We start from the raw sequence: 27,956 nt of genomic DNA on the forward strand, positions 1-27,956 counted from the left end.
ACTACAAGAAGTGTTACAGGACACAGCTTGTAATTAAACATTGTCAACATAGCACAGCTCCTTTTTCGATACCAGACATTCTTTGAAAAATGCAAAAAAAACCAACAAAAAAAACCTATTTGTAATGTTAATTAAAAAGGTGTTGATTATATTTCCAAGTAGCGTGCGCATTGTTTAAATAACAGCAATACAGCCTGTTATATTGCTTGACTTGAACAACAGTGGGAAGTGTGCACATATGTAGGATGCTGGAAGCTGTAGCTGTTGCATCCCATCCATCGCCTACAGAAAATGGGAGTTTGCCCCAGAGCATCTTCCTTTCAGTGGGGAGCTCACAACACAACAGCTCATATTTGCTGTCCAGGAATGTCCCTGGCTGCACTGTGGTATTCTAGTGATGGGTCACATCATGAGGAAGACTTGAAAGAATAAACATAATCACAAGGCCAAAAGAAATGAATACTACATAGATATCAAGGACACAGATCTGAGAGGAGAAATGTTCCACTGGCATCTCATTATCTGTAAAACTGGCTTTCCCGTTCTAGAGACATCATTTTTTGATTTGATGGCTCGATTGTATTTATGCAATAAAAAACATGAAAGGGAGAATCACAAAAAAATCTACAAATTTTGAGAACTTCTCCGCAATAGCAGACAAATATTCACTCTTAGCTCATCTGTTAATATTCCACAAATAACTGGATTTATAAAGGAGGCATCAAACGGGCAGCCAAGACTCCAAACTTTCTTCTTAATTGTATGCCCTGCCCATCATCCCTTGCCTCACTGTTAATTTGTTGCGATTGTGTTTCTGCGTATATGAGAGTCGACAAACCTCAAGGATCTATCAAAAAAATCTTTCGGAGTCCGTCTGAAGCATATTATTCACCAGTCGCAATCCTTAGCTCAGAAACTTGCGGGCTGTGCCAAAATGTCCCAAATCAACTTGCCTCCAGACTGGCCCAAGCCATCCCTAACATCGGTGTTTCAGCCATGCTGCAACTGTGGGGCGAGTGAGGCTGGTCAGGGCATACAGCTATGGAGAAACTTTGTTTTGGCTGCCCGTTTGATGCCTCCTTCAGGTGCTCGCGGAATATTCATGGGTGAGCTAAAAGTGAATATTTGTCTACTTTTGTGGTGCAAATCATCTATTTTATTTATGCCAACATCCCTGACATGTTTTTTTTTCTGATCATAACAGCTGTGATTCTGCCGGCCAGGGTTGTATCCTCTCTTCATCACTGGATAGTGGATGGTCAGTTGTTCTGGATGATATTAAACCAAGAGGAAGCTTATAGGGTCATTTACTAAGCCACAGCATATTTCCCAGAGGGCAAATTCCCACAGGATTCACTAAGCTGCAGTACCCGTACCGTAGTTTACTAAAACCTGCAGGTGGAAAAACATCGCAGGAAAAAAGTTTATGCCTGCCATCTTGTTAAAGGGGCCAATTGATTACCTTCCTGGTAGTGGCCGAACTCGCAGGTCTCTGGGTGAGATTCCCCTGTCCAAACCCCTACCTCTCTCTCTCCACCACTGTCCCCTGAACAACCCCAATGTTTAATGAAAATTTCTTTAAAAATGTTTGTGGCACAAGCCCCACCCTTCCCTTTCAAAGTCTATTGCATTTTCCAAAGTCCACCCCAAGCTTTCGAACTTCTACCCAAAGATGATGACAGTGACACCCCCTCTCCTTTGATATACTGTTATATCCCTAGTGGACTAGTGGGACCCAGAGTTGCCCTAGGCTTCAAGCTCTGTACTATTACTTTCACTATGGCATTGGCTAGCACTTTTATAAGGGACAAAAGTATAAAAGTGACCATCTGGCGCCATAGTCAGAGTGACAGCACATGGCCTGGAGCATAAGGCTACTCTGGGCCTCACTAGTCCACATGGGAAGTTACAGTACATCAATGGGGAGGGTGGTCACCATGGATGTAATGGTACATTAAAGAGGGGTTTGAGGAAGGGATGGAGGTCTCTGGCCTCAGGTGGCGATTTGGGGCTTGGGGGGGGGGGGATTTTTAAAAAAAGGGTGAGCTTTAGAAGGGAGGGGGAAAGGCCTGAACCATAAGCATTTTTTTCTTTAAATACCTCAAGGGGTGTCGGGGGTTGGATAGGAGATCTCACCAGACCCCTATGGGTTTGGCCACTACTGGGAAGGGATGTTAATCAGAAAAATCAGCCCTGTTAAGGCACGAAACCTGAAGCATTGCATCCCAAAGGCCCTGGGTAAAGTGTTTTTTCCAGGCAAGCTGCATTATTTTATTTATACGAAATGAGCTAGTAATGAGCTACTTTGCATTCATTTGCATGCAAAGCAGTTCATTACCATACCTGCATCATCAGTGGGAAAAAAATGTACAGTATTTTTTTTTACTTTATATTTTATTAGATTTCAATATAACTAACAAGACAATTCTTGTATTGAAAAATCCTAAAAAAAAGGGATACAGAAATATATCAATAAGAAAAATAAGAATAGGTATCTATATAGCCCATTTCAGATCAAGTCCCCAAACTGGGTGTTGTGGTTATGTGTGTTTTGATGGATCCTTGGGTGCTGTGGAGGTGACCATGCCCATGGGGAGGAGCCGCATGAGGAGCCACAGCACTGGGCTAGATTCTTGCTACACAAAACAGGAAAATGTTCTTTTATTAAACAGCTAGATGGTAGCCACCAGGTGGCAGTAGTGAGGTAGTCTGTAGTTGTAGTATCAGGGACCTCAGCAGAGGGAGCCCTTCTCTCCACGATGACATCAGGGGGTTCCACAGCAGGTCTCCCAGCGAGGAAATACTGTGGGTGGGACAGACTGAGAGGTTAGTACTCACTGAGAATAGCTGTTGGTATGCGATTCCACCAGATAAGTAGATGAAGGTACAGGCACCGAGGCAGGGAGAGAAGGCCCTCTAGGAGCGAGTACCTGTTCCCTGAAAGGCAGCTGAAATAAAGCAGAGGGCCCCCGAGGAGCGGGTACCCATGTTAGTTGATACCCCAAAGGGCTGAGAGAAAGCTTCCAGTGGCAGACGGAAGCAGCAGAGTAGCGTAGACAGGAATGGATTTGAGTCCTTGCTAACTTGGGGAGCTAGCAAATCAATGACGCTGATATACCCAGATGGCGTGATGACAGCATGAGGGAACGGCCTCGAGGTTCTCGCCAAGGGTTGTATAAAGACGTGGGTTGTGCGCGCGCGCGCACCCTAATAGGTACCTGGTAGGAGCAATGGCGGGAGGCTGCACCATAGCCATTCTGGGGACACCAGAGAGGTCGGCTTGTAGACGCTGTGGTAGTCATCTTGCCCAGGTAAGCGGGAGGAGCCGAGATAAAGGTGGGGCAAAGTCATCGAGGACTGATGGACTCAACAGTACCCCCCCCTTCAAAGGGCGTCAATGCTGGTTCCTACCAGGTCTTAGTTTTTGAGGATGCTGCTGATGAAAGTCTTGTAGCATCTCTTTATCCAGGATGTTGGATATGGGTGTCCAAGAGTTTTCTTCTGGGCCATACCCTTCCCATGACAGTAGGTATTCCCATACTCTGCCTCGTCTTCTCACATCGAGAACTGCATCTACCTTGTATTCGATGTCTTCCTCAGCATCAACAGATGTAGCTTCGGGTATCTTGTTGGAAAACTCACTAAGTATCAAAGGCTTCAATAGTGAGACGTGGAATGCATTGTGGATCTTTAAAGTAGATGGTAGTTTCAGATTGTAGGTGAGATTGCCTAGTCGTCGGAGAATGGGGAATGGTCCAACGAAGCGAGGAGCGAATCAAGCTGAAGGAAGTTTTAGTCTTAAATGCTTTGTGGAAAGCCAGACTTTGTCACCAGGCTTGAAGTCTGGAGCCTTGCAGTGATGAGCGTCATATCCTTTCTTTGCTCGCAGTCCTGCTTTAATAAGCATCTCTTTTGTCTGAGTCCAAAGTTGTTGGATATCTTTGGCAGTAGATTGAGCTGCCATGGACGACACTGATGACAGAAGTGGCAGTGGTAGTCGTCCGTAGACCACTTTGAAAGGTGTTGATCCAGTGGATGTTGCTGGATGAGAATTTATGGCAAATTCTGCCCAGGGCAACAGTTTGCTCCAATCATTCTAGCGAGTGTTCACGTAGGCACGAATGAATTGCTTGAGTGTCCTGTTCATCCTCTCTGTTTGCCCGTTGGATTGGGGATAATATGTCGATATAAAGTCGAGGGCAATATCGAACTTCTTACATAGTGCCTTCCAGAAGTTAGCTGTGAATTGAGCTCCACGATCGGAGACTATGTGCTTAGGCAAGCCATGCAGGCGGAAGATGTGCAAGATGAATACCTTGGCGAGCTCCATGACAGTGGATAAGCCTGGGAGAGCCAGAAAATGCACCATCTTCGAAAACCGATCAACGGTCACCCAAATGGTGTTATTTCCTCCAGAAACTGGCAAATCAACCACGAAGTCAGTGGCGATTTGTGTCCATGGTTCTTCTGGCACTGGCAAGGGTTGAAATAGACCCCATGTCTTCTGTTTAGTGCAGTTAGCGCAGGAAGCAATGTAGTAGAATGTGTCTTCCTTCATGGTGGGCCACCAGTAAAAGGTTTGAAGCTTAGACAGGGTTCTATGTTGACCAGGATGTCTTGAGAGTTTGGAGTCATGGGCCCAAGCCAATAATTTTTTCCTGAGGTGCTTGGGTACGATAGTCTTTCCTGCAGGTACTGAGTGAATAGCTGCCAATATGACCTTCTCGGGGTCAATGATGTGTTGCGGTTCTTCTGGAACATCCTCGGAGAGGAAAGAGTGAGATAGAGCATCAGCTCTGATATTCTTTGTTCCAGGGAGATACTTGAGTACAAAGTTTAATCTGTTGAAAAACAGAGACCATCTCGCTTGTTATGATTCAGGCGCTGTGCGTGGTGGAGGTACAACAGATTCTTATGGTCTGTGAAGACCGTTATTTGATGTTGTGCTCCTTCGAGCCAAGGGTGCCATTCTTCAAATGCCTGTTTTATAGCTAGGAGCTCTTTATCTCCTATTCCGTTATTTTTCTCTGCAGGAGAGAAGCGATGGGAGAAGAATGAGCACGGTTGTGGAACCTTTGAATCACCAGCTTGGCTTAATACGGCCCCTACGCCAACGTCTGAGGCGTCAACCTCAATGATGAAAGGCTTGGAGGGGTCTGGGTGTCGAAGATACGGCTTGTGTAAAAAGGCATCCTTTAACTTCTGAAATGCTGTTATAGCCTCTGGAGACCAATTAGCAGCGTTGGCACCTTTCTTTGTCATAGCGGTAAGCGGCACTGTAAGTGAAGAGTAGTTCTTGATAAAGGACCTGTAATAGTTGGTGAAACCTAAGAAGCATCTGAGAGCTTTTAACCCTGTGGGTTGTGCCCAATTCTTGATATTCTCCAGCTTCTGTGGGTCCATTTGAAAGCCTTGATTAGACACAATGTAGCCTAAGAAAGGCACTGACTTTTTGTGAAATTCACATTTGGATAGCTTGGCGTAGAGATGGTTCTCATGGAGCCTCTGAAGAACTCTCTTTACATCCTCTTGGTGAGTGGTCATGTCTTGAGAGAATATCAAAATGTCATCCAAGTAAATGACAACACATTTATAGAGGAGGTCCCGGAAAATGTCGTTCATTAAATTTTGAAAGACGACCAGGGCGTTGCACAGGCCGAAGGGCATCACTAGATATTCAAAGTGGCCGTCCCGAGTGTTGAAGGTTGTCTTCCACTCATCACCAGCTCGAATGCGAAGTAAATTATAGGCTCCTTTCAAACCCAGTTTGGAAAAGATTTGAGCTCCTTGTAGCCTGTCGAATAACTCTGAGATCAAAATGGCAGGTTTTGTGAGGTAAAGGATAGTTATCCTTTATTGCTATCTCATTAAGGCCCCTGTAATCTATACATGGGCGTAATGTTCCATCCTTTTTGCCCCCAAAGAAAAATCCTGCGCCAGCAGGGGACTTGGTTGGTCGTATGAAGCCCTTTTGGAGGTTCTCCTGAATGTATTCAGACATGGCTTTGTTTTCTGCCACCGACAGGGGGTACACTCTACCCTTGGGTGGCTCTGTATTAGGCTTCAGGTTGATGGTGCAGTCATACGGTCTGTGAGGTGGGAGAACATCTGCAGCCTCCTTTGAAAAAACATATTGAAAAGATGCGTACTGAGGCAGCAACCCGAGTGGTAGGCATACAGGGTAATGGTTCTACCTCCATCAGGCACTTCTTATGGCAATCTGGACCCCATCTTAACAGTTCCAGTGTGGCCCAATCGAATTGAGGCATGTGCTGCTGTAGCCAAGGTAATCCCAGTACTATAGGGTGCATGGCCTTTTCTAACACGAAGAAGGGGATTGTCTCCGAATGGAGAGCACCGGTACACAGGCACACTGGTTCAGTGCGAGTGTTACTTCACCCGGTAAGGGATCTCCATGGATGGATGAAAGAAGTAGTGGAGGCTTCATAATGGAAGTGGGGATCCATAGATGCTCCAATACTCATTGAAGAATGAAATTGCCTCCTGCCCCGGAGTCCACTAGGGCAAGAGTCTGATACTCTAAGGGTCCGCAGATCAAGGATACAGGAAGAGAGAGCAGAGGAGAAGGAGTGGTAAGACCTAAGAAGAGTCCTCCCACAGGTCTGTCAGTTTCCCGGACCTATAGGGCAATTTTGGACAGCATGGCCAGCTTGTCCACAGTACATACATAGCCCTAGTTTCTTCCGCGTTCTTCTCTCTTTTGATGTCAGATGGCTGCAGCCTAATTGCATAGGTTCCTCTTTGCTGCTGCTGGGACCGAAGGCACAGACTTGGGTACAGGCTTGACTCAAACTTCACCTGGATAGGGTCTCCTAGGCATCTTGGTCTCTTGGTCTTTGTCGTGAAGTCTGCGATCGATCCTGGTTGCCAATTTCACTAGTTCAGCCAAAGTCTCAGGTATCTCTCGAGCGGAGAGTTTGTCTTTCAGACGAGAGTTCAGTCCTTCAAAAAAGAGTGTCTTCAGACACCTCGGGTCCCAGGATAATTCAGACGCCAGCAAGTGGTTTGTTCCTTTGCTTCAAGTGAACTGAAGAAGATCCTGCAATAGTATACCAGGCAGGATCATCAAAAACTGATTTAAACAGTTCGAGGAAACCTTCAAGGACATGAAGAATCGGATCCTCGCACTCCCACAGTGAAGAGGCCTAAGACAAGGCTCGTCCATCTAAGTATGACAGCATATGCGTAGTCTGTGGGGAAGTGACCAGGTTGTAATGCAAAATGCATGCAGCACTGGTTAATGAAGTTTCTGCATCTCCAAAGTTCTCCCGAGAAGCGGGTAGGAACTGCTAGCAGCACGGTGGTTTTGACCGTCACCTCGGACGGTTTAGCTTCTTTACCTGAAGTGGAAGGCAAGTTCATCTGTTTGTGTAGAAGATTAAATGCAGTGGTCAGTCCTTCCAGCGCAGTCTGCTGTTCAGAGATCCGCTGAGCCAGGCCTGGAATGGCCTGCAACGCAGTGAGCTGAGCCGGATCCATGGAGTTAGCAATCTGTTGTGATTATGTGTGTTTTGGTGGATCCTTGGGTGCTGTGGAGGTGACAACACCCATGGGGAGGAGCCCCGTGAGGAGCCACAGCACTGGGCTAGACTCGTGCTATACAAAACTCAGGAAAATGTTCTTTTATTAAACAGCTAGATGGTAGCCACCAGGTGGCAGTAGTGAGGTATTCTGTAGTTGCAGTTCCAGGGACCTCGGCAGAGGGAGCCCTTCTCTCCACGAAGACGTCAGGAGGTTCCGCAGCAGGTCTCCCAGCGAGGAGATACTGTGGGTGAGACAGACTGAGAGGTTAGAGTACTCACTGGGACGGATTTTCAGACTCCGCGAATAGGCCTACTTTTGTTTGCGCTCCAGGCGCAAACAAAAGTACGCTGGATTTTAGTAGATACGAGCGGAGTCGCGCGTATCTGCTAAAAACCTGGATCGGCGCGCGCAAGGCTATCGATTTTGTATAGCCGGCGCACGCCGAGCCGCGCAGCCTACCCCCGTTCCCTCCAAGGCCGCTCCGAAATCGGAGCGGCCTTGGAGGGAATCCTCTAACGCCCTCCCCTCACCTTCCCCTCCCTTCCTCTACCTAACCCACCCGCCCGGCCCTGTCTACACCCCCCCTTACCTTTCTCCGGGGATTTACGCCTCCCGGAGGGAGAAGTAAATCCCCGCGCGCGAGCGGGCCTCCTGCGCGCCGGGCCGCGACCTGGGGCGGGTACGGAGGTCGCGGGCCACGCCCCCGGACCGCCCCGGGCCGTAGCCACGCCCCCGTACCCGCCCCCAAAACGCTGCCGACACGCCCCCGAAACGCCGCGACGACCGGGCCCGCCCCCGACACGCCCATGACACGCCCCCCTCGGAGAACCCCGGGACTTACGTGAGTCCCGGGGCTCTGCGCGCGCCGGTAGGCCTATGTAAAATAGGCTCACCGGCGCGCAGGGCCCTGCTCGCCTAAATCCGCCCGGTTTTGGGCGGATTTAGGCGAGCAGGGCTCTGAAAATCCGCCCCACTGAGAATAGCTGTTGGTATGCGATTCCACCAGATAAGTAGATGAAGGTACAGGCACCGAGGCAGGGAGAGCAGGACCTCAAGGAGCGAGTACCTGTTCCCTGAAAGGCACCTGAAATAAAACAGAGTGCCCCCAAGGAGCAGGTACCCAAGTTAGTTGATATCCCGAAGGGCTGAGAGAAAGCTTCCAGCGGCAGCACGGAAGTGGCAGAGTAGCGTAGACAGGAACGGATTTGAGTGCTAACTCGGGGAGCTAGCAAATCAATGAGGCTGATATACCCAGATGGCAATGCGACAACATGAGGGAATGCCCTCGAGGTTCGCGCCAAGAGTTGTATAAAAACGTGGGTAGCACGCACGCGCACCCTAGTAGTTACCTGGGAGGAGCAATGGCGGGAGGTTGCACCATAGCTGTTCTGGGGACACCAGAGAGGTCGGCTTGTAGATGCTGCGGTAGCCATCTTGCCCAGGTAAGCGGGAGAAGCCGAGATAAAGGTGAGGCAAACGGGGCGAAGCCGTCGAAGACTGACGGACACAACACTGGGGAGGATTACACAACTTCCAATAAATGTAAAAATACAATATAAACAAAAAAAAGGGGGTAGTAGTATAACGAGCGAAAATCTATTATTTGGACTCTTACGCTGTAACAACAGTTATGGAAGTTAACAAGGCATTTTATCCAGATGGTAATGTATCTGCAAGAAATAAAGACAATTGTGAAGGGTGAAAGAAGACATATGAATTCCCTTTATACTTAATACAACATTTACATGGGAATTTTAAAAAGAACAGTACCCCAATTTGGAAGACTCTAAGTTTCAATATCAGGAATTGCCAACAGCATTTCTGAGTCTGCTTTGCAACATCAGGAAATACTCTCACTTGTAAATTTAAGAAAGACTCCGATTTATACCTAAAGTAAAGACGCAAGACCCAGTCTCTGTCCGGTTCAAGAAGGAAGGTAACCACTAAAGTGGCCGGGGAAGTTTCCTCAGATAATGATTGCTCATAATTGCTGATACCATCTTGTTGTGATGGTAAAGTCAGGCCTCTTCTCGTACTCGGTACATAAAAAGCTTTTGCTGTAGGTGGTAGGGCCTGATCAGAGATTTTCAAAACTTCCAGGAAATATTTTTTGAGCAAATCCTTAGGTGTAGACAAAGAACTTTTTGGAAAATTTATGAACTGCAAATTCCGATTTCTGACTATATTTTCAGGATTTTCCATTTTCAAAGACAATTGAGAGTTCTCCTTGATTACAGTAGATTGTAAAGTCTTTAAAGATTCTATCTCAGTCTTTTTAATATCAAAAAAGTTCTGTTTGTAATTTAAATGCTTCCAAAGTAGATATCCTGGCTCCCATATCCACAATATAAACCTAGTAGTTTATATTGAAATGATATAACTTTTCCAAAAGGTTCGATAGCCTCCCAAATTGATTCTAATGTTATGTGAGAGGGTCTAATCAAAATAGAAGCAATATTGAAGCCCTGAGCCTCCAAACCTGGTTCTTGAAGGGTAATAATCCTCGTGCCAGCTTCCATAGCTCTTTCTCCTTCCATTGCTCCCCGCTGAAGGTTGGTAGCGTTGAGAGCTTGATCCTCAGGGGCCGAAACTAGTCTCTCCGCCGAAAGCGAGGTGTAAAGCCATTGAGCCACACCTGCCTGCACTTCCATCCCATCTGGGGTTGACTGTCTCGTCATCGTAGGATTCAACAGGGGAATCCGAAAGCCGGGTGAGAGAATGGACGAGTCAGAGGAGAGGGCGAGTAATTCTCTTTCTCGCTCTGCTCCTAGCAGCTAAGACTCCAGAGGTTTCGACCCTCGCAGGATTTGTGCATCCATCGGTTCAGTTGAACTGGGGCCGGGGGGGGGGGGGGGGGTTTGATTCCATTGCCCACTCCCTGACCTGTTTCTTCTGTATTTTAAATACTGTCTGTTGTTGCTGCATTAGGCATTACCATGTGGTAAAGATCTAATGCAGTTAAGTAAATGACCCCCTTAGTTTTGGTAATTTATGCATTCCACAGTGCAGAGTTCTAAGACTCTTGTTGGTTCTTGAACAATCCTCAGAAAAAACATAGCGAAATTAAATAAGATGCAGAGGAGGGTGACAAAAATAAACTGAGGATAAGGAACATTTCCCCTAGGATGAGAGGTTGCACAGGTGAGAGCTCTGCAGCTTGGAAAAGAGATGGCTGAGAGGGGACCAGGTTAGAAGTTTATAAAAATAATGAGCTATTTACCCTTTCAAATATTCCTTAAAACAAGGGGACACACCATGAAATTAACAGCCAGCAGAATTAAAATAAATCCTAGAGAGCATTTTTTCACTCAGCGCACAATCCAGCTGTGGAATCTGTTGCCAGAGGATATGGTCAAAGCAACCGGTACAGCAGGGATTAAATGAGGTTTGGACAAATTCCTGGAGGAAAATCCGTAAGACATTACTAACCAAGGAGACTAGGGAAAGTTATTGCTATCCCTGGGAGTGAAAATGGATGTATTTTATGGGATCTGCCCGGGCAATTGTGGCCTGGACTGGCCACTATTGAAGATGGAATGCTGGGCTCAGAAGACCTTGGTTTGATCAAGTAGGGTACTACTTGTGTGTGGGGGGCTTGCGAGATGATGTTATAACAGCAATGCAGGGGATGAGTACTGCATGGTGTGCACAAGGCGTGTAGCTAGTATCTTGTGAAGTCTGTTCCCTTATAGAGAGGACAGTTTAGAGTGAAGGATGCAAAATATGTAGATGGGACAAAGTAAGATTTTTTTGTTGTGGTTTTTACATTTGGACATATGTTGGTATTCCATAACAGCAGTTTCTCCTACCTCGCAGCTCGCTAAGATACTGACATTTTGTTTTCTCATTGTAATAAACCTTTTTGTTTTTCCATGTGTGTGCTGGGGTTTAACCCCCATTGGTTCCTATAGAGCAAGGTCAAATAAGTATTTCAGAGAGTATGCAAAGAAAATAATATGGAAATAAAGTATGGGCAAGTGTTTTTTGGCTTCTTGGTCCTTACCTCACATTTTCATTATGGCCCCCAGCATAATTTATGTAGTTTCCCTGCCTTCTGTTACAGGGGAACAACCTCACCAGAAACAACTTTGCATGTGCAAAAAAGGGATAAGGAAGTTCAGGTATAGGGAAATAAGGCAAGTAATGTGTTATGTGGTTTGGTACAGGGTAGACCTGGAATATTTCGTTATATGCCTATTTTTAACCTATTTGGTTACCCATGAAGCTTCTGCCCCAGCTTTTTAATGGCAAATATTTTTATTTATTGGCATGTCCTAACATCTGTTTAGCTCTCCCTCAATATTGTTAGTTTTGTGTCATTTTACCTGGAAAATGGTATCTCACCTAAATAATTTGGTGTAGGTCATCAAATTCAATACTACTATAAATGCTGAGAGCAGACACTGTCGTTGAAGTTTTCAATTGAAGTTTATCCTTCTCCTAAGGCAGATCACCATTCATCCAACCTTTCCAATGCTCCTTAACAGTACTTAAAATGGTATTTTAAATTTGTTTTTTAAATATCTGTTGCCTCCTCCAATTTCTCTGCTGTTCCGAAGATCAGAAGGAATGAGAGAATCCACCAGCATATGAGGGGAAAGCATCAAGAGAATTTGCAAAACAAGAGAAAAAAACACTCTTCAAAGAATCAGATCAGCAAACAAAAAAAAAACAAACAACTGGCAAAAGTGATACAATGGGAAGTAGAAAGAGTTACTTCAGAAACACCATGTAGATCGAATCCTGATACCGTAATGTCTAAGGAGAGGTGAATTTAAACCTAACGATGAAAGATGGCTCACAGCCAGCATAGACAAAAATGGTAAAATAGACAAATGCAGATTCTGGACAGCAGACCTGGAAACGGTTACACATCTCACTGCTGGGCATGACATACTGATGTCAGAAAGGCAGAACAAGGTGGCACAGCTCATCCTTTGGAAACCGTTTCAACACTATAATATCACTGTACCCAGAACAATATGGAATCACAACCTAAGAATTGTAGAATACAAAGACGGTATGACCACATAGAACATTCCCCTTCCAAACAACAAAAAACTTGCCGCTAGAAACTGGATAAATGTAATAAAGGACAAAAAGAAGCACGGCCTTGCTAATAGAAGTGTCATTACCAAGCAACTTGTGACCTTGGGCAAGCACTTACCCTCCCATTGCTCAGGTACAAACTTAGATTGGAAGCCCTCTGGGGTTAGGAATACCTACAGTACCTGAATGTAATCTGATGTGATATCTCAGATCGAATGTCGGTATATCAAAATAATTAATAAATAAATTCTGTAGAACGTATGGACAGTGAAAAGATCCTCAGATATCAAAGGTACAATCAGAGACCAAGAAAGGTGGCAGAAGAAAGCTCCAGAAATGGTCCCAGTTGCATTGGCTGCCACTGGCACGATTAAAAAGAACTTCCAGGTGCATGAAGCTATGTTGTTATCTCCAGAAGGAGGCTCTCTTTGACACAATACATGTATTAAGTAGAGCATTGAGCAGTAAATTTGAGAGACTGAGATCATTCCCAACATTCCCTGGCTTAGGAATGTGGTTCATTCCTGTTAAGGTATGCGCAAAACAAACCGTTTGGAGATTTCATAGGCGAGAGGAGTCGCTGTTCAGTGATAACAGTGTGCACGTTGATTTACCATATATTTATTTATTTATGTATTTAGCATGTTTTGTATACCATCATTCGGTTTCGCCATCATAACGGTTTACAGTACTGTGTGTATATGTAAAGAGAGAGAGTGTATATGGAAATAAAAATGCATTCCCATGAAAGTGAATGGATGCATTATTATTTCAATAGTGTTTCCATTGTTATAATGTCTAAGTGCCTTGCACAAGTAGTAGAAACGATGAAAATCAATTCAATGTTACAGATGCAGTGCACCTACCATTGGCACTCTACTTAATTCTGATACATTATTTGAGTTTATCCTAAATATATAATTATAAAGTAGATTTGGCAAACCAGCATATAACATTCTGAAACTAGTTTAGAAGTTACACAGTGAGAACATCTCTGAGGAAATCAGTCCTGATGTGGTATTATAGTAATGACTATGTAAATAAAGGTCCTTGTCCCCTTATATGCTGTATGTTACAACCTTGCCAAGTGCTATGGAAGGTACAGAGCTCTGTACTTCTTAAGGTTATCAAGTACTTACTGCTTTCCAATTATCTAAGCATATTTGTTTCCTGTAATTTGGCTCCCTTCCTGGAAACGTCTGCAGCTACTTGTTTTCTACCAGAAGTGGGAAACATAGCACCTGATTGTTATTTGCTAAAATATCATATGAGAGGAGTTGCTTGTATGGGGGTATGGTGTCTGAACATGTGGGTTGCAAATATATATTGGGGTTCAGTATGTATAATGTGGGTCTGTCTGTGAATCTTTATAGCAGAATGGGGATTAGTGAATGTATGGGGATTTAATATGTCTGTACATATATTTGTGGGTTCACTTATGGGGATGGTTGAGGGTTAAGGGATGTTTGTATGTGCTCATGGATGCAGATAAGAAAACAGTTGATACAGTTCTTGATAGTTGTTTATTAGGAGATCAATACATTACAAAGGAAATGGGTAATCCCAAACGCCCGAGTTTCACCAATTACATGGACTGCATCAGGGGCTTGTTAGATTACAATTTGTGGTTGGCGAAACTCGGTGATAGTCGGGCGTTTGGGATTACCCATTTCCTTTGTAATTTATTGATCTCCCTAATAAACAACTATCAAGAACTTTATCAATTGGTCTACATTTTCTTATCTGCTACCTGGCTTTCATAGACTGTCTTCCGTGCTGTATTTTGTGCTCATGGATGTTCTTCAGCAAAGGGTTAGGATAAATGTGTGTGTATGTGTTTATATATGGGTAGCTATTGTTGTCACTGGGAGTAAGTAACAGGAAATAGATCTCCTTTATATGATCTACCAGGTACTTGCAACCTAGATTGGCCCCTATCAGACACAGGATACTGGGCTTGTTGGACTTTGGCCTGACCCAACATGGCATTTCTTATGGTTTAATGTAAAAATTCATAGCATGCTTTCAAGAGGAAAAAGATGACTTTTTTTTTCTAGAAGAAAAAGTGTGTGGGTAATTTACCTGTACAAAAAGGTTTCTCACCCCAAGCTGAAAATCTGAATTCTCAATACAGATAAATTAATTTAAAAATGTTGTTCAATTTTGCATTTGAGAATGTTAATCTAGAAAATATTATGGCTGACACTAGAGAGTCACATACCACTAATGTGTCAAATAACAAAATGCATTTGATTTAAATGCTAAAACTCTGAAGAAGGGAGAGGATGTGAAGAAAAAGCTGAGACAGAAAACTGCTTGGAAAATCAAGCAAGCAGATTACTAGGACTGCAGTAGGCTGAAAATCAAATCTGAACTTGAAATGACATCATTGTCTCCTTTTTGCTAGGTGCAAGTGTAACCTTCACGCCAACACCTGTGTTTTTGATCACAATAAATTGTCCTGTGAATGTGAGCACAACACGACAGGCCCAGACTGTGGGAGATGCAAGAAGAGTTACCAGGGCCGACCATGGAGCCCTGGCTCCTACCTGACCATCCCAAAGGGCACGGCAAATATCTGTGAGTATAGTTTTACAATAATGCCACTGTTAGTGCCAGTCCTCTGAAGTCGCGGTGCCTCGTTTTTTTCATCATAATTGCAATTTCGATCAATGTGTTGACTGCAAGTGGAGGGCAAGGAAAGGTTTTTGTAATGTTTTAGGCAGCCATGCCCTAGAACTGAAGTAAAACTCAGTTCTTTAATTTGAGAAAGTAGTTCAAGAGGTAGAAACATTTGTTAAGTACACACCACTCCACTAGAAAAAAGAAATGATATAACAAAGAAATAATACTGAGGGCTAGATAAGGAGCTTCCTTAACTGGGTAACATGTTTGCAGAAAGAGATATTATTCCTATCCCTCTAGACAGGATTTTCCCTTTTATAAACAGTTATTATTTTAACAGAAGAGGCACACATTCTGTCTGTATCTATAGGGGAATACTTGAATGGTCTGTTATACTCCTGTTTGAGAATCTAACACCAAACAGATGTGATGCATGTAGTTTTATCACTTCTTTCTTTCAGAGATTTAGGGCCAGTATTTCTCACATCGTTTTTATCAATCTAATTTCAGATCCATTCCTCACTGTATGGGAAAGTTATGCATTTGTAATCCCTGAAACACTCCCGCTATGTCTTTCTGCCTCTGTATCAAATAGAGGAAGCTCCAGGCCCTCGTTTGCCGGATAATTTTGGAGCCTCAGTCCATCGGCAGGGATGATGGAGATGGAAGGTTCCAGATCCCTTCCAAGTTCTTCCAGGCTGGGTCTAAAAGCAGCATAAGCAGGAGCTCCAAAGAAATGACAGACCACCCTATTACACTCTCCAATCACATTAAAAAAAAAAGAGAAGTAAATAAAGCATAAAGCCAGCCAACAAAAATAAGACTCTGAGGCACAGAACTGGAGTAGCCCATAATAAGTCATCTAGCCTTTGGGATTTAGCACAGCTGTTTGTTTGCAACACCTGCCTATTTCCCTGTTTAAGCAGCATTGTTTAGAACATAAATGCTCTTTGAAATATTGCTCAAAATGTACAGGGTTATGTTCTGCCATCAAATAAAACCTTTAAAAAGTGCTGGAATGCACAATAAACCCACAGTGTCATCTGAAATTTGAAAAAGCAGCTGTTTGAAGCCTAAAGTACAGAGTGAAAATGGTGGGATTCAGGGCATATCTTAAATTAAAATCCAAGCAATGGGCCGGCAGTGGCATTTCAGCATGTGTGACGCTGAAATTGGGATAATATTCCTAAGTAGCAAAACACTGCTTTAAAAAAGGAAAAGAACAGAAATCATGCAACAGGAGTGGGAATAGCATTCTCGCACAAAAGGATAAACAATTTGCATCTCTTGGACCTGAGAAATGTGGAGGCCTAGGTTTAACAGGCAAGGCTACTGCAGCTCCAAATTCTTTTGCCCTTTCCTTGGAATCTCTCCTCACGCCTGCCTTGTGCTCAGTAGACGTCCCCCTTCACCCTATTAGTTTGCCCTCATTTTCTGTACTGCCTGTGTATGCCCTTCCTCTGCTTGTCAGCCTTCTCATGCATTTCCACCTTTGGGGCCTGATTCACTACTACTGTTCTCACTTTCCTTATCTCTGGGGAAAACATCCTTAGTAAATCAGGCCCTTTATCTCCTCTGCTTTTCTCTATTGTCACGTTATGCACCCTACAATCCTGACTACTCCACTCACGCACTGTAGCCTCTCACACATCCCCAACCTGTCCTTCACCTAGAAAATGCTGAACCCCCGCATCTTTCACTTTATACCCCCTACATGGCAGCTTGCCTGACTGGATACTCCCTGGTGCTTTATAAATGTTCTTTCAGGAGCAGGTGGTCTCGTTTTATGGAATCATGGTTCATTGTATATGAGACTCTTGCTGCCTGGCATCCTAAATAGTTGATGGGATATGAACTACCAAAGACGCAAAGAGTCTCATCTGTTGCAGTCTTGGGCAAGACTGATGTGAGAGTTCAGTGCTGAGCCCTTCCCACTGGCGGGTTCTCCTCACCCATTTACCCTACATTGCTTGCTTACATTCAGCCAGGAGATGCCTGCTCAGAGTTCTGATAATCAGCACAGACACACGATTACGAGACCAACCAATATGGAATATTGAAAATATCATCCCGGTGATGAAATAAAAATTAGAATGAAGAGGAAGAGGAAGAGGGTTCTCCATGAGTTTTTTTTTAATTAACTGCAAACAAAATCATCTTAAGAAATGCAAACTTTGCTAGTAATGCTGCTTCGTGCTACCATGACCATTTTAGAAAAATAAATGTATGGGCTTTTATTTTACTGACTGTAGTCTGATGGCTGGCAAGTAACAGAATCATTGTTGTACTTTTTAACTAGTTTCATCTATAGCCTCCCCGTCCCCTCCATTCCCACTAACATAATATGACTTTGTCTTTCTGTCTCACAGTGTGACACACTGCAAGGGTGCCTGTATTTACATTTGAGCAGTGCACTTATTTGCTTATTATGGGATCGCAGATTTTTCCTTGCATGACTTCTTATGGTACATAGCTAAAGTGTAGACATTCAGAGCATTATTATCAAAGAGATCTCTACAGATGAAGTAATCCTTTCCCTGCAAAAATAGCCCTTTAGAAAATTGCACAACTGATAATCCCACATAAACTCACGTACATATGCGCTTAGGGAGGCATTTCAGGGGCCAGAGTATGGGCAGGCTTCAGACTTACGCACATGCTTTTTGATTTTGAAAAGTATGCACGTATCGTGTAGAACGCAGAATGTGAACAAAGCATTTAGACATATCTCTCTTTTACAGTAGGGTCGTTCCCCTTTCCCAGTGAGGAGAAGACAAATTACGAGGGGCTTAGGTTGCAGCCAGAGAGATTCGGCATGACAGTTGTGAAGAACTTGCTTACTGTAAATGTAAGTCAAGTACTGTTAACAAGTTATTAGTGAGATGGTAGAGTCCGTAAGAGAAGGCGAGACAAACATTTGTCTGCCTTGATATGGGAATATCAGATCCTTCCTGCAGGCAAAGGGATGAAATAGTTCTGCAGTTCCAAGCCTGTGAGACTGGACCCAGTACCGGATCCTGAAAGACTTAGGTGGGTTGAGTAAGAAAGCCATACTGGAGTTACTCAACCAGAAAGCTCAGCAGTAAGGACTACAGCAAACCTATAAAGGCCTGCAAACACCCAGCATTATACATATGCATTAAAGCTGTGTAAAACATTCAGATTTTGAGTTACATTTTTAACTTCTTTTGTTTTTTGTTTTTTGAGGGGTAGATCTAGCTTATAAATTGGCCCTAAATGGAAAATTATGGCAATCACTGGGGACTAACTGACTTTAAAGGTCCTTCCTTTCAGCCCTATCTCTATACAACTATATGAATAAACCCTGTAATTTTGTGATTTTCCTGGGAAAAGGCTGCGTGGCAGATTGCAAAATATCCTGTAAAAGATTCCACCAGCCATTAAATCAAGTTATGATGAAAAACACCTTTATTGCAGTTTTAAAATGACATGAAGTTGTCCTCTTAGAGGATAGACAATCTTGAAAATTTGATCCCCAGAAAATTTTATTCACAAAAATATTTATATTAACAATCTTGAAATGAATGTTGCTACTAAAAAATGTAGTTGGACATTAATATTTAAAGGTTTTGAATGCTTCTTCTACTTAATCATGCCCATCACTTAAAATATGTAAATTTGGGGAGATAGGGACTTGCCAGTTGATGCTTTAAAAAAAAAACCTTTTCCCCCTCCATGTAGGTCTCATGCTGATATACTTGTCAATTATTGTGACTAAGGAGTGGATTCAGGGGAACAGATTTTCCAAAATAGAGGGTGCAGTACTAATAGGGAACATAGCTTTAATTCCAAAAGAGTGTAAAAATATAAGAAACAGAATAGAACAAAAAAGAAAGATGACCAATGAATAAGACCGAAAGGAAGACCTCCAAGCAGGCAAATTGAAGAATCGAGATGATAATATTGATTACAGTACCAATACTAAGGCAAATACTAGTAATACTAGTAGCAGACAATTGTCTGAAATCACCATAATAAAGAATGAAAAACAAGCAAAGTTACATTGATCAAGCAGAAGATGTTTCAAAGGAAAGAAAATCCATATTAAAAGTTTTCCTCTGACATATTTCAGCTGTTATTAAGAGTGTGTGTGTGTGTGTGTGTGTGGAGGGGGGTGCTCCCATGCTGCACTTTTTAAAAGACATACAAGGAATAATAGCACAAGCCAGAGTGACGTATGATCCAACATTCTTTCCATAATCAAATACAGTAGTCGGTCATTTTGCTTCAAGTTAGAAAAAGGCTTCATTAGTTAAGAAATTGGTAGGATATGGCTGACACACACACACACACACACACAAAAAGTCTGACATTTCTTTCCCTCATAGACATCCAAAGGCTCGCCTGCTTATGAGTCTCTCTGCAGGGCAGAGCAGAAATGTGCTTTTCTGTGTCCTCGCCTGGCAGGATACAGGGGAGCCTTCGTCTCCTTCCAGCCGACTGCAAGATGGAAAAGCCTGGCATAGGGTCTCTGCCTGTGAACGCTCACGACAGCAGTCCTTCCTCTCTGCCTCCTGCTGAGCATTCAGGATTCTCAGCCTCTGGGGAATTTGGGGGCGCCATGCCGAATGTTCTGATGCCTCACTCATTCCTCAACGGTAGCCTTGTATCATGCAATAAGAAAAGACTCGGTGCCAAGTCATGTTGTCAAGCTGCAGCCAAGAGTATTCCACCCAGGCATCAGATCTGTGGCGGGAGCTGTCAGATAAAACAACCACCTCCAAATTTAGTCCCGTGTTCAGGTGTCAAATGATGTAATCATGTGAATGCTTTTTATTACAAGAAAGGTTCCTTTTGAACAAAACTCCATTTTATAAGTCACATTCAAGGATTATTACCACGGTCTGTCTTTTGATGATATTGTTTGATGACTGATGTGTAACTTGTTCGTAAGAAATTATTTATATATATATATATATATATATATATATATATATACATACATAAAATAATTAAAGTGCTTCTAGACATTTTCTAAGTTATTTCTAATGTTAGAAAATCATTTGATTTGTGTTTTTTCTTGACTAATAATACACCCACAGGCCAGAAAAATAATGACATCATTCCAAAAGGAAAAGAAGAAAGACCAGGAGGTATCCGAATCACATGCATTTGCATTTGAATTTGCAATTAGCAGTTTATTCTTAGGGCGAGTGCTGTAAAGTACCTTACTCGACGAGAAGCCCTCGGCATAAAACTCAGGCAGCCCTCTGTACAAAGGCATTCCGCAGTTTTCCTCTGTACTGCTCAGTGTGATACTACATCTTAATACATGTTGCTTAATATACCTTAGCCCTTCGCTATAATTACAATGCTGTGTTATAGCTAGTCAGAACTGCACTGGAACTTAAACTGGAATTTAAATCAAGGGTGGCAGCAACTTATGGGAAAAGAAAAACATCTTACAGATCAGTGCAGTATGATTCATGCCTGGAAAGGTCAATACGGATCAAAGTGCATGACACTAAGATATGGCCAATATAAGATTTTAAGTACGCTCTTAAAATTGTGTTCATATTCTGTGCACTAATGGTGGAATCACATCAACACATCTTACTTCAATGGAAAAAAAAAATAGTACTAATTCGCTGGCAGAATCTACATTACAGTCTGGGCAAAGTCCAGTCTGAGGAGCAGATCTGACACCTTAATTCAGCCTGAGAAATTGAAGCAAGAGCAGAAAACAAAAATCAATGATGTACATGATCCATATGGGCAACCTAATGTGTTCTTGTATTATTCTGCTCAATTAAATTTCTATTACATAACATAATCCAGATAACTGGCAGGTAAACAAGGAACAAAAATGATGGCTATGTGAAGATAATCTAATAAAGTAGACAATGATTTTGCAAAGCTCACCCTGGCTGCTCATATCCCATTGAAAGAAATCCCATTCCTCAATGGGGAACTATTTGCACAGGTTCCAAGCTCACAGTTTGAGTTGCATGCATGAACATTCCAGCACCAAACTCCAGTGGATGTTAAGGGCAGGATTGGCTTGCCTTTGACAGTTCTGACAGCAAAAGATGAGATGGAATAAAGCTAGTATATGTCGTTTCTTAAAGTGCTCCTACATTTGAAATACTGCTGCACACAAAGTAGGCAGAAATAAAGTTCTCAAAACTCTTGAATTGCAGGTAAACAGACTGATAATGTATTTACAGGTGACACTGTCTTTTTAATGGTTTACAAAATCAAGGACTACAAAGCAAACATTGGTTTTTGGCATTGATAATCCTGAAGATTTTCAGTCAGTTACTAATTCCCCTTCTCATATTTGTGCTTTCTTTCTTTACAGGCACCCCCAGTATTTTACCCAGTATTGGTAGTAAGTAACAAAGCAGCTCTGGAATAGTTTTGACTGTTTTTGTAGCTTCTCAGATCTATTTTCCCAGCATCCATTTCTGTTCAAGTTAATGTCTCGAAGCATTGCGCTTTATGGAAAAGAACAAACGATATTGACTTTTTTCTTCTCTGCATTTATTGTGTAATATTTGATCAGAGAGAATACAGAAGAGACAGTATTGCTGACTATGAAGACAGCTTTCCTGAGGAGATCTAAGAGAAAAGAGTGCAGAAAGGAAATGAATGAAAGCTTTACCATTTACTAGAGAACTGCTTGCAGTAAGCATTAAGGAAATATTTGTCAGTGCATTGAATACCTCAAACCCTCTTAAAATGTAAAAGGTGAAAATATCTTTAGCATCTAAAGAGTGTCAATACACAGTAAGAAAAAAAATGAATATTCAAATAACCAACTTTCCAATTACTGACATTCCAAAATCCTTTAGGGTCTTAGTAGATTGTGAAACATTTTAGTAAAGACCAACGAAAAATATGTCAGGTCTAATCTCAAAAATTTATGGACTACAACATTTTTTTGTTGGTCCTTTAAAAGTTTTCACAACCTATAAAGACATCAGTTTTCTGTAAGACCAGTATGGCCTAGAACAAGGGTGTCCGACTCCGATCCTCAGGAGCCACAAAGAGGCCTGGCTTTCAGAATATTCATAATGAATATGCATGAGGTAGATTTGCATACAATGGAGGCAGTGCATGCAGAATGACCCCCATATTTAAAGCAGTGGGGTCATCTTGGCCAATAAAAAAAAACAACACATATACAGGAGTTTGTTTTTTCAAAGCTATTTGTATAAAACAGAATAGGAGCACATTTTTTAGACAAAAAGGTGCATGGAACTTTTTTTTCTGTATGTACCTGTCCCTTGAAAATGTTTACTGTATGTATCTGTGTCATGCACAGTACAAGCTGATTCTAAATTGAAGCACACAACCTGTAATGTAAATTAAAAATCTAGTAGCACAGATATAAATTCTATATATTCCTTGCTGTCAGCCACCATGAAATACCACTGTGATTTTTTTAGCTTTCTGGTGCTCATGCAGAGAACAGAAGGACCCAAGGAAATAATATGAAATAATAAAACAGGAATTGGGGTGCATTATGGCTGACAGATTCACCCTTTAATATAAATTGACACTGTTGGTGAACCGTTACTCTTGAGCTAAGCTAGCAGCTACCTTGCACTTTTTTGTGTAATGTACTGCACGTAGGGCTGAATTCTCTGAGCCATTCATTTGCATAGCGCCATGTTTTCTGCAGGTAAATGTCAATTAGACAATAGCTTGGGACTGGGTGTGTGTGAAAGTGCTCACATAATCTGGTTATGCCCACTGGAGAGCGTGAGAGACAGACGTTCCAGGGGGCGGAGTTGGAACGTTTTGATTTTAAAATGTGTGCGCATAAGTTAACCCACACAAATTCAGCTGTCCAACGAGGAAGAGCATGAACTAATCTATTCACATACCAGGTCAGTTACCTGCAAATTTTCGAAGCGACCTTATGCGCATAAAATTCGCACAGTTTTTACCCAACCGCATAAAGTTATAAAATTATAAAATGACCATCCCTATAGCTTATATCATATAGTACACCTTTTTATAAGAGGAAGACTAAAAGCAATAAAACAAGAATACAAATTATAGTATCCAGAAGGAGCTACTGCAATTTGGGCTTGTGTTCAGTAGATTTTACTGGATCATTAAATGGGTAAACTAGAATGAAGAGTATCTAAATGAAGCTACAGAGGTCAGAACAGCCAGGCTGCCTACGTTTAAATTCACACATAATATCTATTAAAGTATTAAATGTCTGATCCATTAAAGTCTCTTCTCCCATTTTGTGTCTATGGGAGGGGAAAAAAAACCCAGTGAATCTGAGCCTAAATGAACCATAAGAGAAAAAAAGGGTAGAGATGGGCCAAAAACCTGTGATCCATGTCAGTGGAGGAGAGTGGGTTTAAGATTGTGATCATAGATTTTAATTTTTTGGCTCATCTTGAGAGCTATATAGCCAAGCGGTGAAATCCCACAGTTGCTTATTAAAACAGTAATGACTGAGGAATTTTGCTTCTGATTGATAGTTCAATATGACACTATCAATTTTTTTTTCATGAAATAGAGCTGAATAACTGAGACTGGACAAAATAGAAGAGGCAATATACCTAAAGGAGGGAGTTAATGCCTCCTTCATCTGCTCTGCATAGGATTTGGATTATGTGCTGTGGAGAATTATCAGCATTTAAAGAAGCAACAGAAGAACAAGATTTGCAATATGTGACATCTAACTGAAAAGCAGTACTCAGTTTGGATAAAACAACTGCTTTGCCCATCACAAATGCATATTCAGGCTTTTCAACATATAAATCAAAGCAGTTTATTTGAACACACATAGACTTGGGCACTAATTTGTTAAGAAGTAGGCAGCATGCTAAATGCCAACAAACCTAACTTCTTTATAAATGGGAATAGTGTTTTTCATGTCCATTTGGCCAAAAATTCAGCATGAGTTTTGCAATCCTAAGTAGCCAAGCAGAAATATAAACTTGCAAATGGAAAGCTTCTGTTTTCATAGTTAAATTTTTCTCCCTTGATGTACATTGGCTGCATGCACAGCCTTATTGACAACTTTTAAGACCTAGCACAATAACATTAGATCATTTTTCAGGGCAATTTTCAAAGGAAAATGTAAATGTAACATACTGTTGAGGCAATTTTCGAAAGCCCACTTACCCACATTAAGTGAATTTAAAGGTGAATTTTAAAAGCCCGACGCACGCCAGAATTAAGGGATGCGCAAATATGTTGGGCCGGTGCGCACAGAGCAGGTTTTAAAAGCCGCCCAGATACGCGCGCACTTGCCGCTGCGCACAGAAATGACAAATTTCCAAAAAGGGGGGGGGGGTGGGACATGGGCGTTCCAGGATTTTATCATGAAATGTGCGCGTGCTTACTTACGCGCACTGATGCGAGCTGGAGTCCCCTGTTAGAGAACAGAAAAATGTAGACCGCTCAGCGGGGTTTTAAAGGTCAGGGCTAATGGGGAGGGGGAGGCTAATGAACTAGGGGGGGGGGGTTTGAAAGTCCTTTGAAAATTGCTGCAATATGTGCTATTGATTCGTTCATAGGTTTTACGTGCGTTAAGAGCACTTAACCTGGATACATGGGCTTTTGAAAATTGCTCCAACAGTATTTTACATTTACATTTCCCTTTGAAAATGGCCTTGATATTTTTAATGAAGAAAGAATCCTCCAGAAAGCTAGCAGATAAAAAGGAGATCTAAAACATGGTTATTACAGTTTTAGTGTGAACACGAATGGAAATGGGTTAATGGAAAAGTAGATCTCTGGAGTTTAAGTGTGCTACTGGTTCAGTTTTGTGTTGCATGACCTCAGTAGTGCTACATCTCATTATATAGCCCATCCAACCCTTATCACCACATTAACCATCTCTGAGCATCTGCAGATGTTGACCTTTCAGTACTTAAGAGGAAAACGTGCATATGTGCTTTTGAATAAATGGTGAATTGAAAGGATGCAGTGCCAATTACTTTTTTCTATGTTTTTTTATCTCAACTTCAATGGCTAGAAATTTAAAAGAAAATCTGGCAAATGTGTCTTACAAATCACAGTAACTGTAGTTATTGTGGCTCTGTACAAATATTGTACTTGGCCTGCTAGTGCGATGGTCCCTTAAGGAAGATAAAAGTTTAACAGACTTCTCTTCTATGCAGACTTGGCAAAGTGCATAAGCACGTCACCAGCATACAATGAAATGCCAAAAAGTTAGGACTTACTTAGCATCAGTTTTACAAGCGTCAGGAGGACATCTGTTTTCACTGGCATAATCCCCTTGATACCTAATAGACATACAATTAACAGAAATCAAAGTATTTTAATAACACGGGCAGCCAAGACTTCTGTTGGTATCTCCCCCTTCCCCAGTTTTAATCCCTGCCTTTTCCTCCATTTCAAATTGCACAAAGCAAATACAAAGCATGCTACATGGGAATTAAAACAGAAACGATTTAGTGGGAAAATCAAGGGCTGTAGCTTTTATTTATAATACATAAAACTATTTCTTGTATTCAAGTCATGCGCCCTACAAACACCATCCCTATGTTGATAATTGGCTGCCTGCTGTAGGACCAGCTTAGCAGTCCCCTCTGCTCTGCTGTTTAGACTCCTGCCGGGCTACCAATTAGGTTGCCCTTTTCCAGTGCATCTGGTCCTAGCTCGTGTTCCCTAGCTACCACCTGGGATTTCCCAGCATTGTGCCACTGCCCAGCTGAGTAGGTTCAATGACAGAATGACCCTAATCTCTGATTCCTCCGCTCAAGACTTCTCAACTAGGAGGAGAAGTCCCTCCATCCCTCCCGAGCAACCTCCCGGTGAATTTGCCTATTGTTTGCTAGTATCCTTCTCTCTACCCCCCCCCCCCCCCCAACACTATTTGATTTGGGTTTCCTGCCCCTCCAACCTCAAGCTGTAATTCGTTCATAAAGCACAGAGTATCTTCTACTGAGCCTTTGACCTCAACCCCCTGCCTTTCCTCATGGAATAGTAAAAGGGAATGACCTTGCTGAGAGGGGAAAGGAGTATCTATATCTTGCACACTATTCTTTCACCCTGTTACACAATGCAGGCCAAATTCCCGTGTTCCCCAGCAGCTCCCAATCCCTATAAGCAGGTATTTTCCCATCATGTGGTCAGGATTCAGCAAGGATGTAGGTAGAATTGAAGTTTTTGGGGACCCAAGATTAACATGTATGGATACTATGACTAGCATCTCTTCTCCCCCCCCCCCATGACACCCAGTAGCATAGCGAGGGGGGAGGTGAAAAGGGCCAAGGTCCCTGGGTGCCAGGCTGTAGGGGGCACCCAGGTGCAGGGGATCCCACCCAGGCAGAATGGGATGCCCTGACAGTCATGGGGCATCCCATTCTGCCTGGTGTCAGAGGTGGTGCCACTGGGGGATCCCATCCCACCCAGCGGCAGATTTGGAGGAGGCCCGCTTGATGGCCCAACTGAAAGAGTGTGTGTTTGTGTGTGTGTGTGTGTGTGTGTGTGTGTAGGAGAGAGAATGGAGCCAGCATGTGTGTTTGTATATGGAGGAGAGGGAATGGAACTAGCGTGTGTGTGTGTGTGTGTGTGTGTGTAGAGGAGAGGGAGAAGAGCCATTATGTGTGTACCTGAGAGAGAGGGAGCCAATGTGTGTCTGTGCCTGAGAGAGAGGGAGCCAGTGTGTGTGTGCATGCCTGAGAGAGAAGAAACCAGTATGTGTGTGTGTGTATGTGTTGTGTGCCTGAGGGAGAAGGAGCCAGGGTGTGTGTATGTGTGTGTGTGTGTGTGATGGAGGGAGCCAGCTACCATGTATGTGTGTGTGTGTGTGTGTGTGTGTGTGTGTGTGTACATGTGTGAACATAAACGTGTGTGTGCACATGAGAGAGGAGAAATTTTGTGCACCTCCCTTCCCCTCCCACTACTCCACAACAATCTCAGAGACCAGAAGTATGGAGAGTGATTTTTTTTATCCTTATTTGTTTTAATTCATCAGGTGTTATTTGATGTATATGCTGTTTTGAAATATTGCATTGGTGTTTGGGAAATTTAAAAAATATGAGTTTTTAATTATTGGATGTTATTCTGAACATCTGCTATTTTGAATTTTTTTTTTTTACTTATATGGTTTTACTGTTATGATTGATGCTTTATATTCTTGATTTTATTGTTTGATGTTTTCTGAGGAATGATGGTTCCTGTTTTCCATTGGTGCACTACATACAGGGGCGGATTTTAAGAGCCCTGCTCGCGTAAATCCGCCCGGATTTACGCGAGCAGGACCTTGCGTGCCGGCGCGCCTATTTTCCATAGGCCTGCCAGCGCGCGCAGAGCCCCGGGACTCGTGTAAGTTCTGGGGTTTTTCGAGGGGGGCGTGTCGGGGGCGTGTCGGGGGCGGGGCCGATCGGCGTGGTGTTTCGGGGGCATGCCCGGGGGCGTGGTTTCGGCCCGGGGCGGTCCGGGGGCGTGGCCGTGCCCTCCGGAACCGCCCCCAGGTCGCGTCTCGGCGCGCTAGCGGCCCGCTGGCGCGCGGGGATTTACTTCTCCCTCCGGGAGGCGTAAATCCCCCGACAAAGGTAGGGGGGGTTTAGATAGGGCTGGGGGGGTGGGTTAGATAGAGGAAGGGAGGGGAAGGTGAGGGGAGGGCGAAAGCGAGTTCCCTCCGAGGCCGCTCCGATTTCGGAGTGGCCTTGGAGGGAACGGAGGCAGGCTGTGCGGCTCGGCGAGCGCCGGCTGCACAAAATCGGCAGCCTTGAGCGCGCCGATCCTGGATTTTAGCAGATACGCGCGGC

The 27,956-nt window shown here is 43.2% G+C and overlaps 1 protein-coding gene across 3 annotated transcripts in view; it reads left to right on the top strand.

Moving 5' to 3' along the window:
* NTNG1 (netrin G1) overlaps positions 1-27,956 on the top strand; it is a 512,747-nt gene that overhangs the window by 318,972 nt on the left and 165,819 nt on the right. For 2 of the 3 annotated variants that reach the window (XM_029618449.1, XM_029618447.1), the window contains exons 4-5: positions 15,002-15,174; positions 21,542-21,571. In XM_029618449.1, the coding sequence (XP_029474309.1) occupies positions 15,002-15,174; positions 21,542-21,571 (203 nt within the window). The remainder of the gene's footprint in view (positions 1-15,001; positions 15,175-21,541; positions 21,572-27,956) is intronic. The other variant, XM_029618448.1, reaches the window with a different exon arrangement.

This window comes from Rhinatrema bivittatum, chromosome 10, assembly GCF_901001135.1.
Source record: "Rhinatrema bivittatum chromosome 10, aRhiBiv1.1, whole genome shotgun sequence".
Taxonomy (NCBI): Eukaryota; Metazoa; Chordata; class Amphibia; order Gymnophiona; family Rhinatrematidae; genus Rhinatrema; species Rhinatrema bivittatum.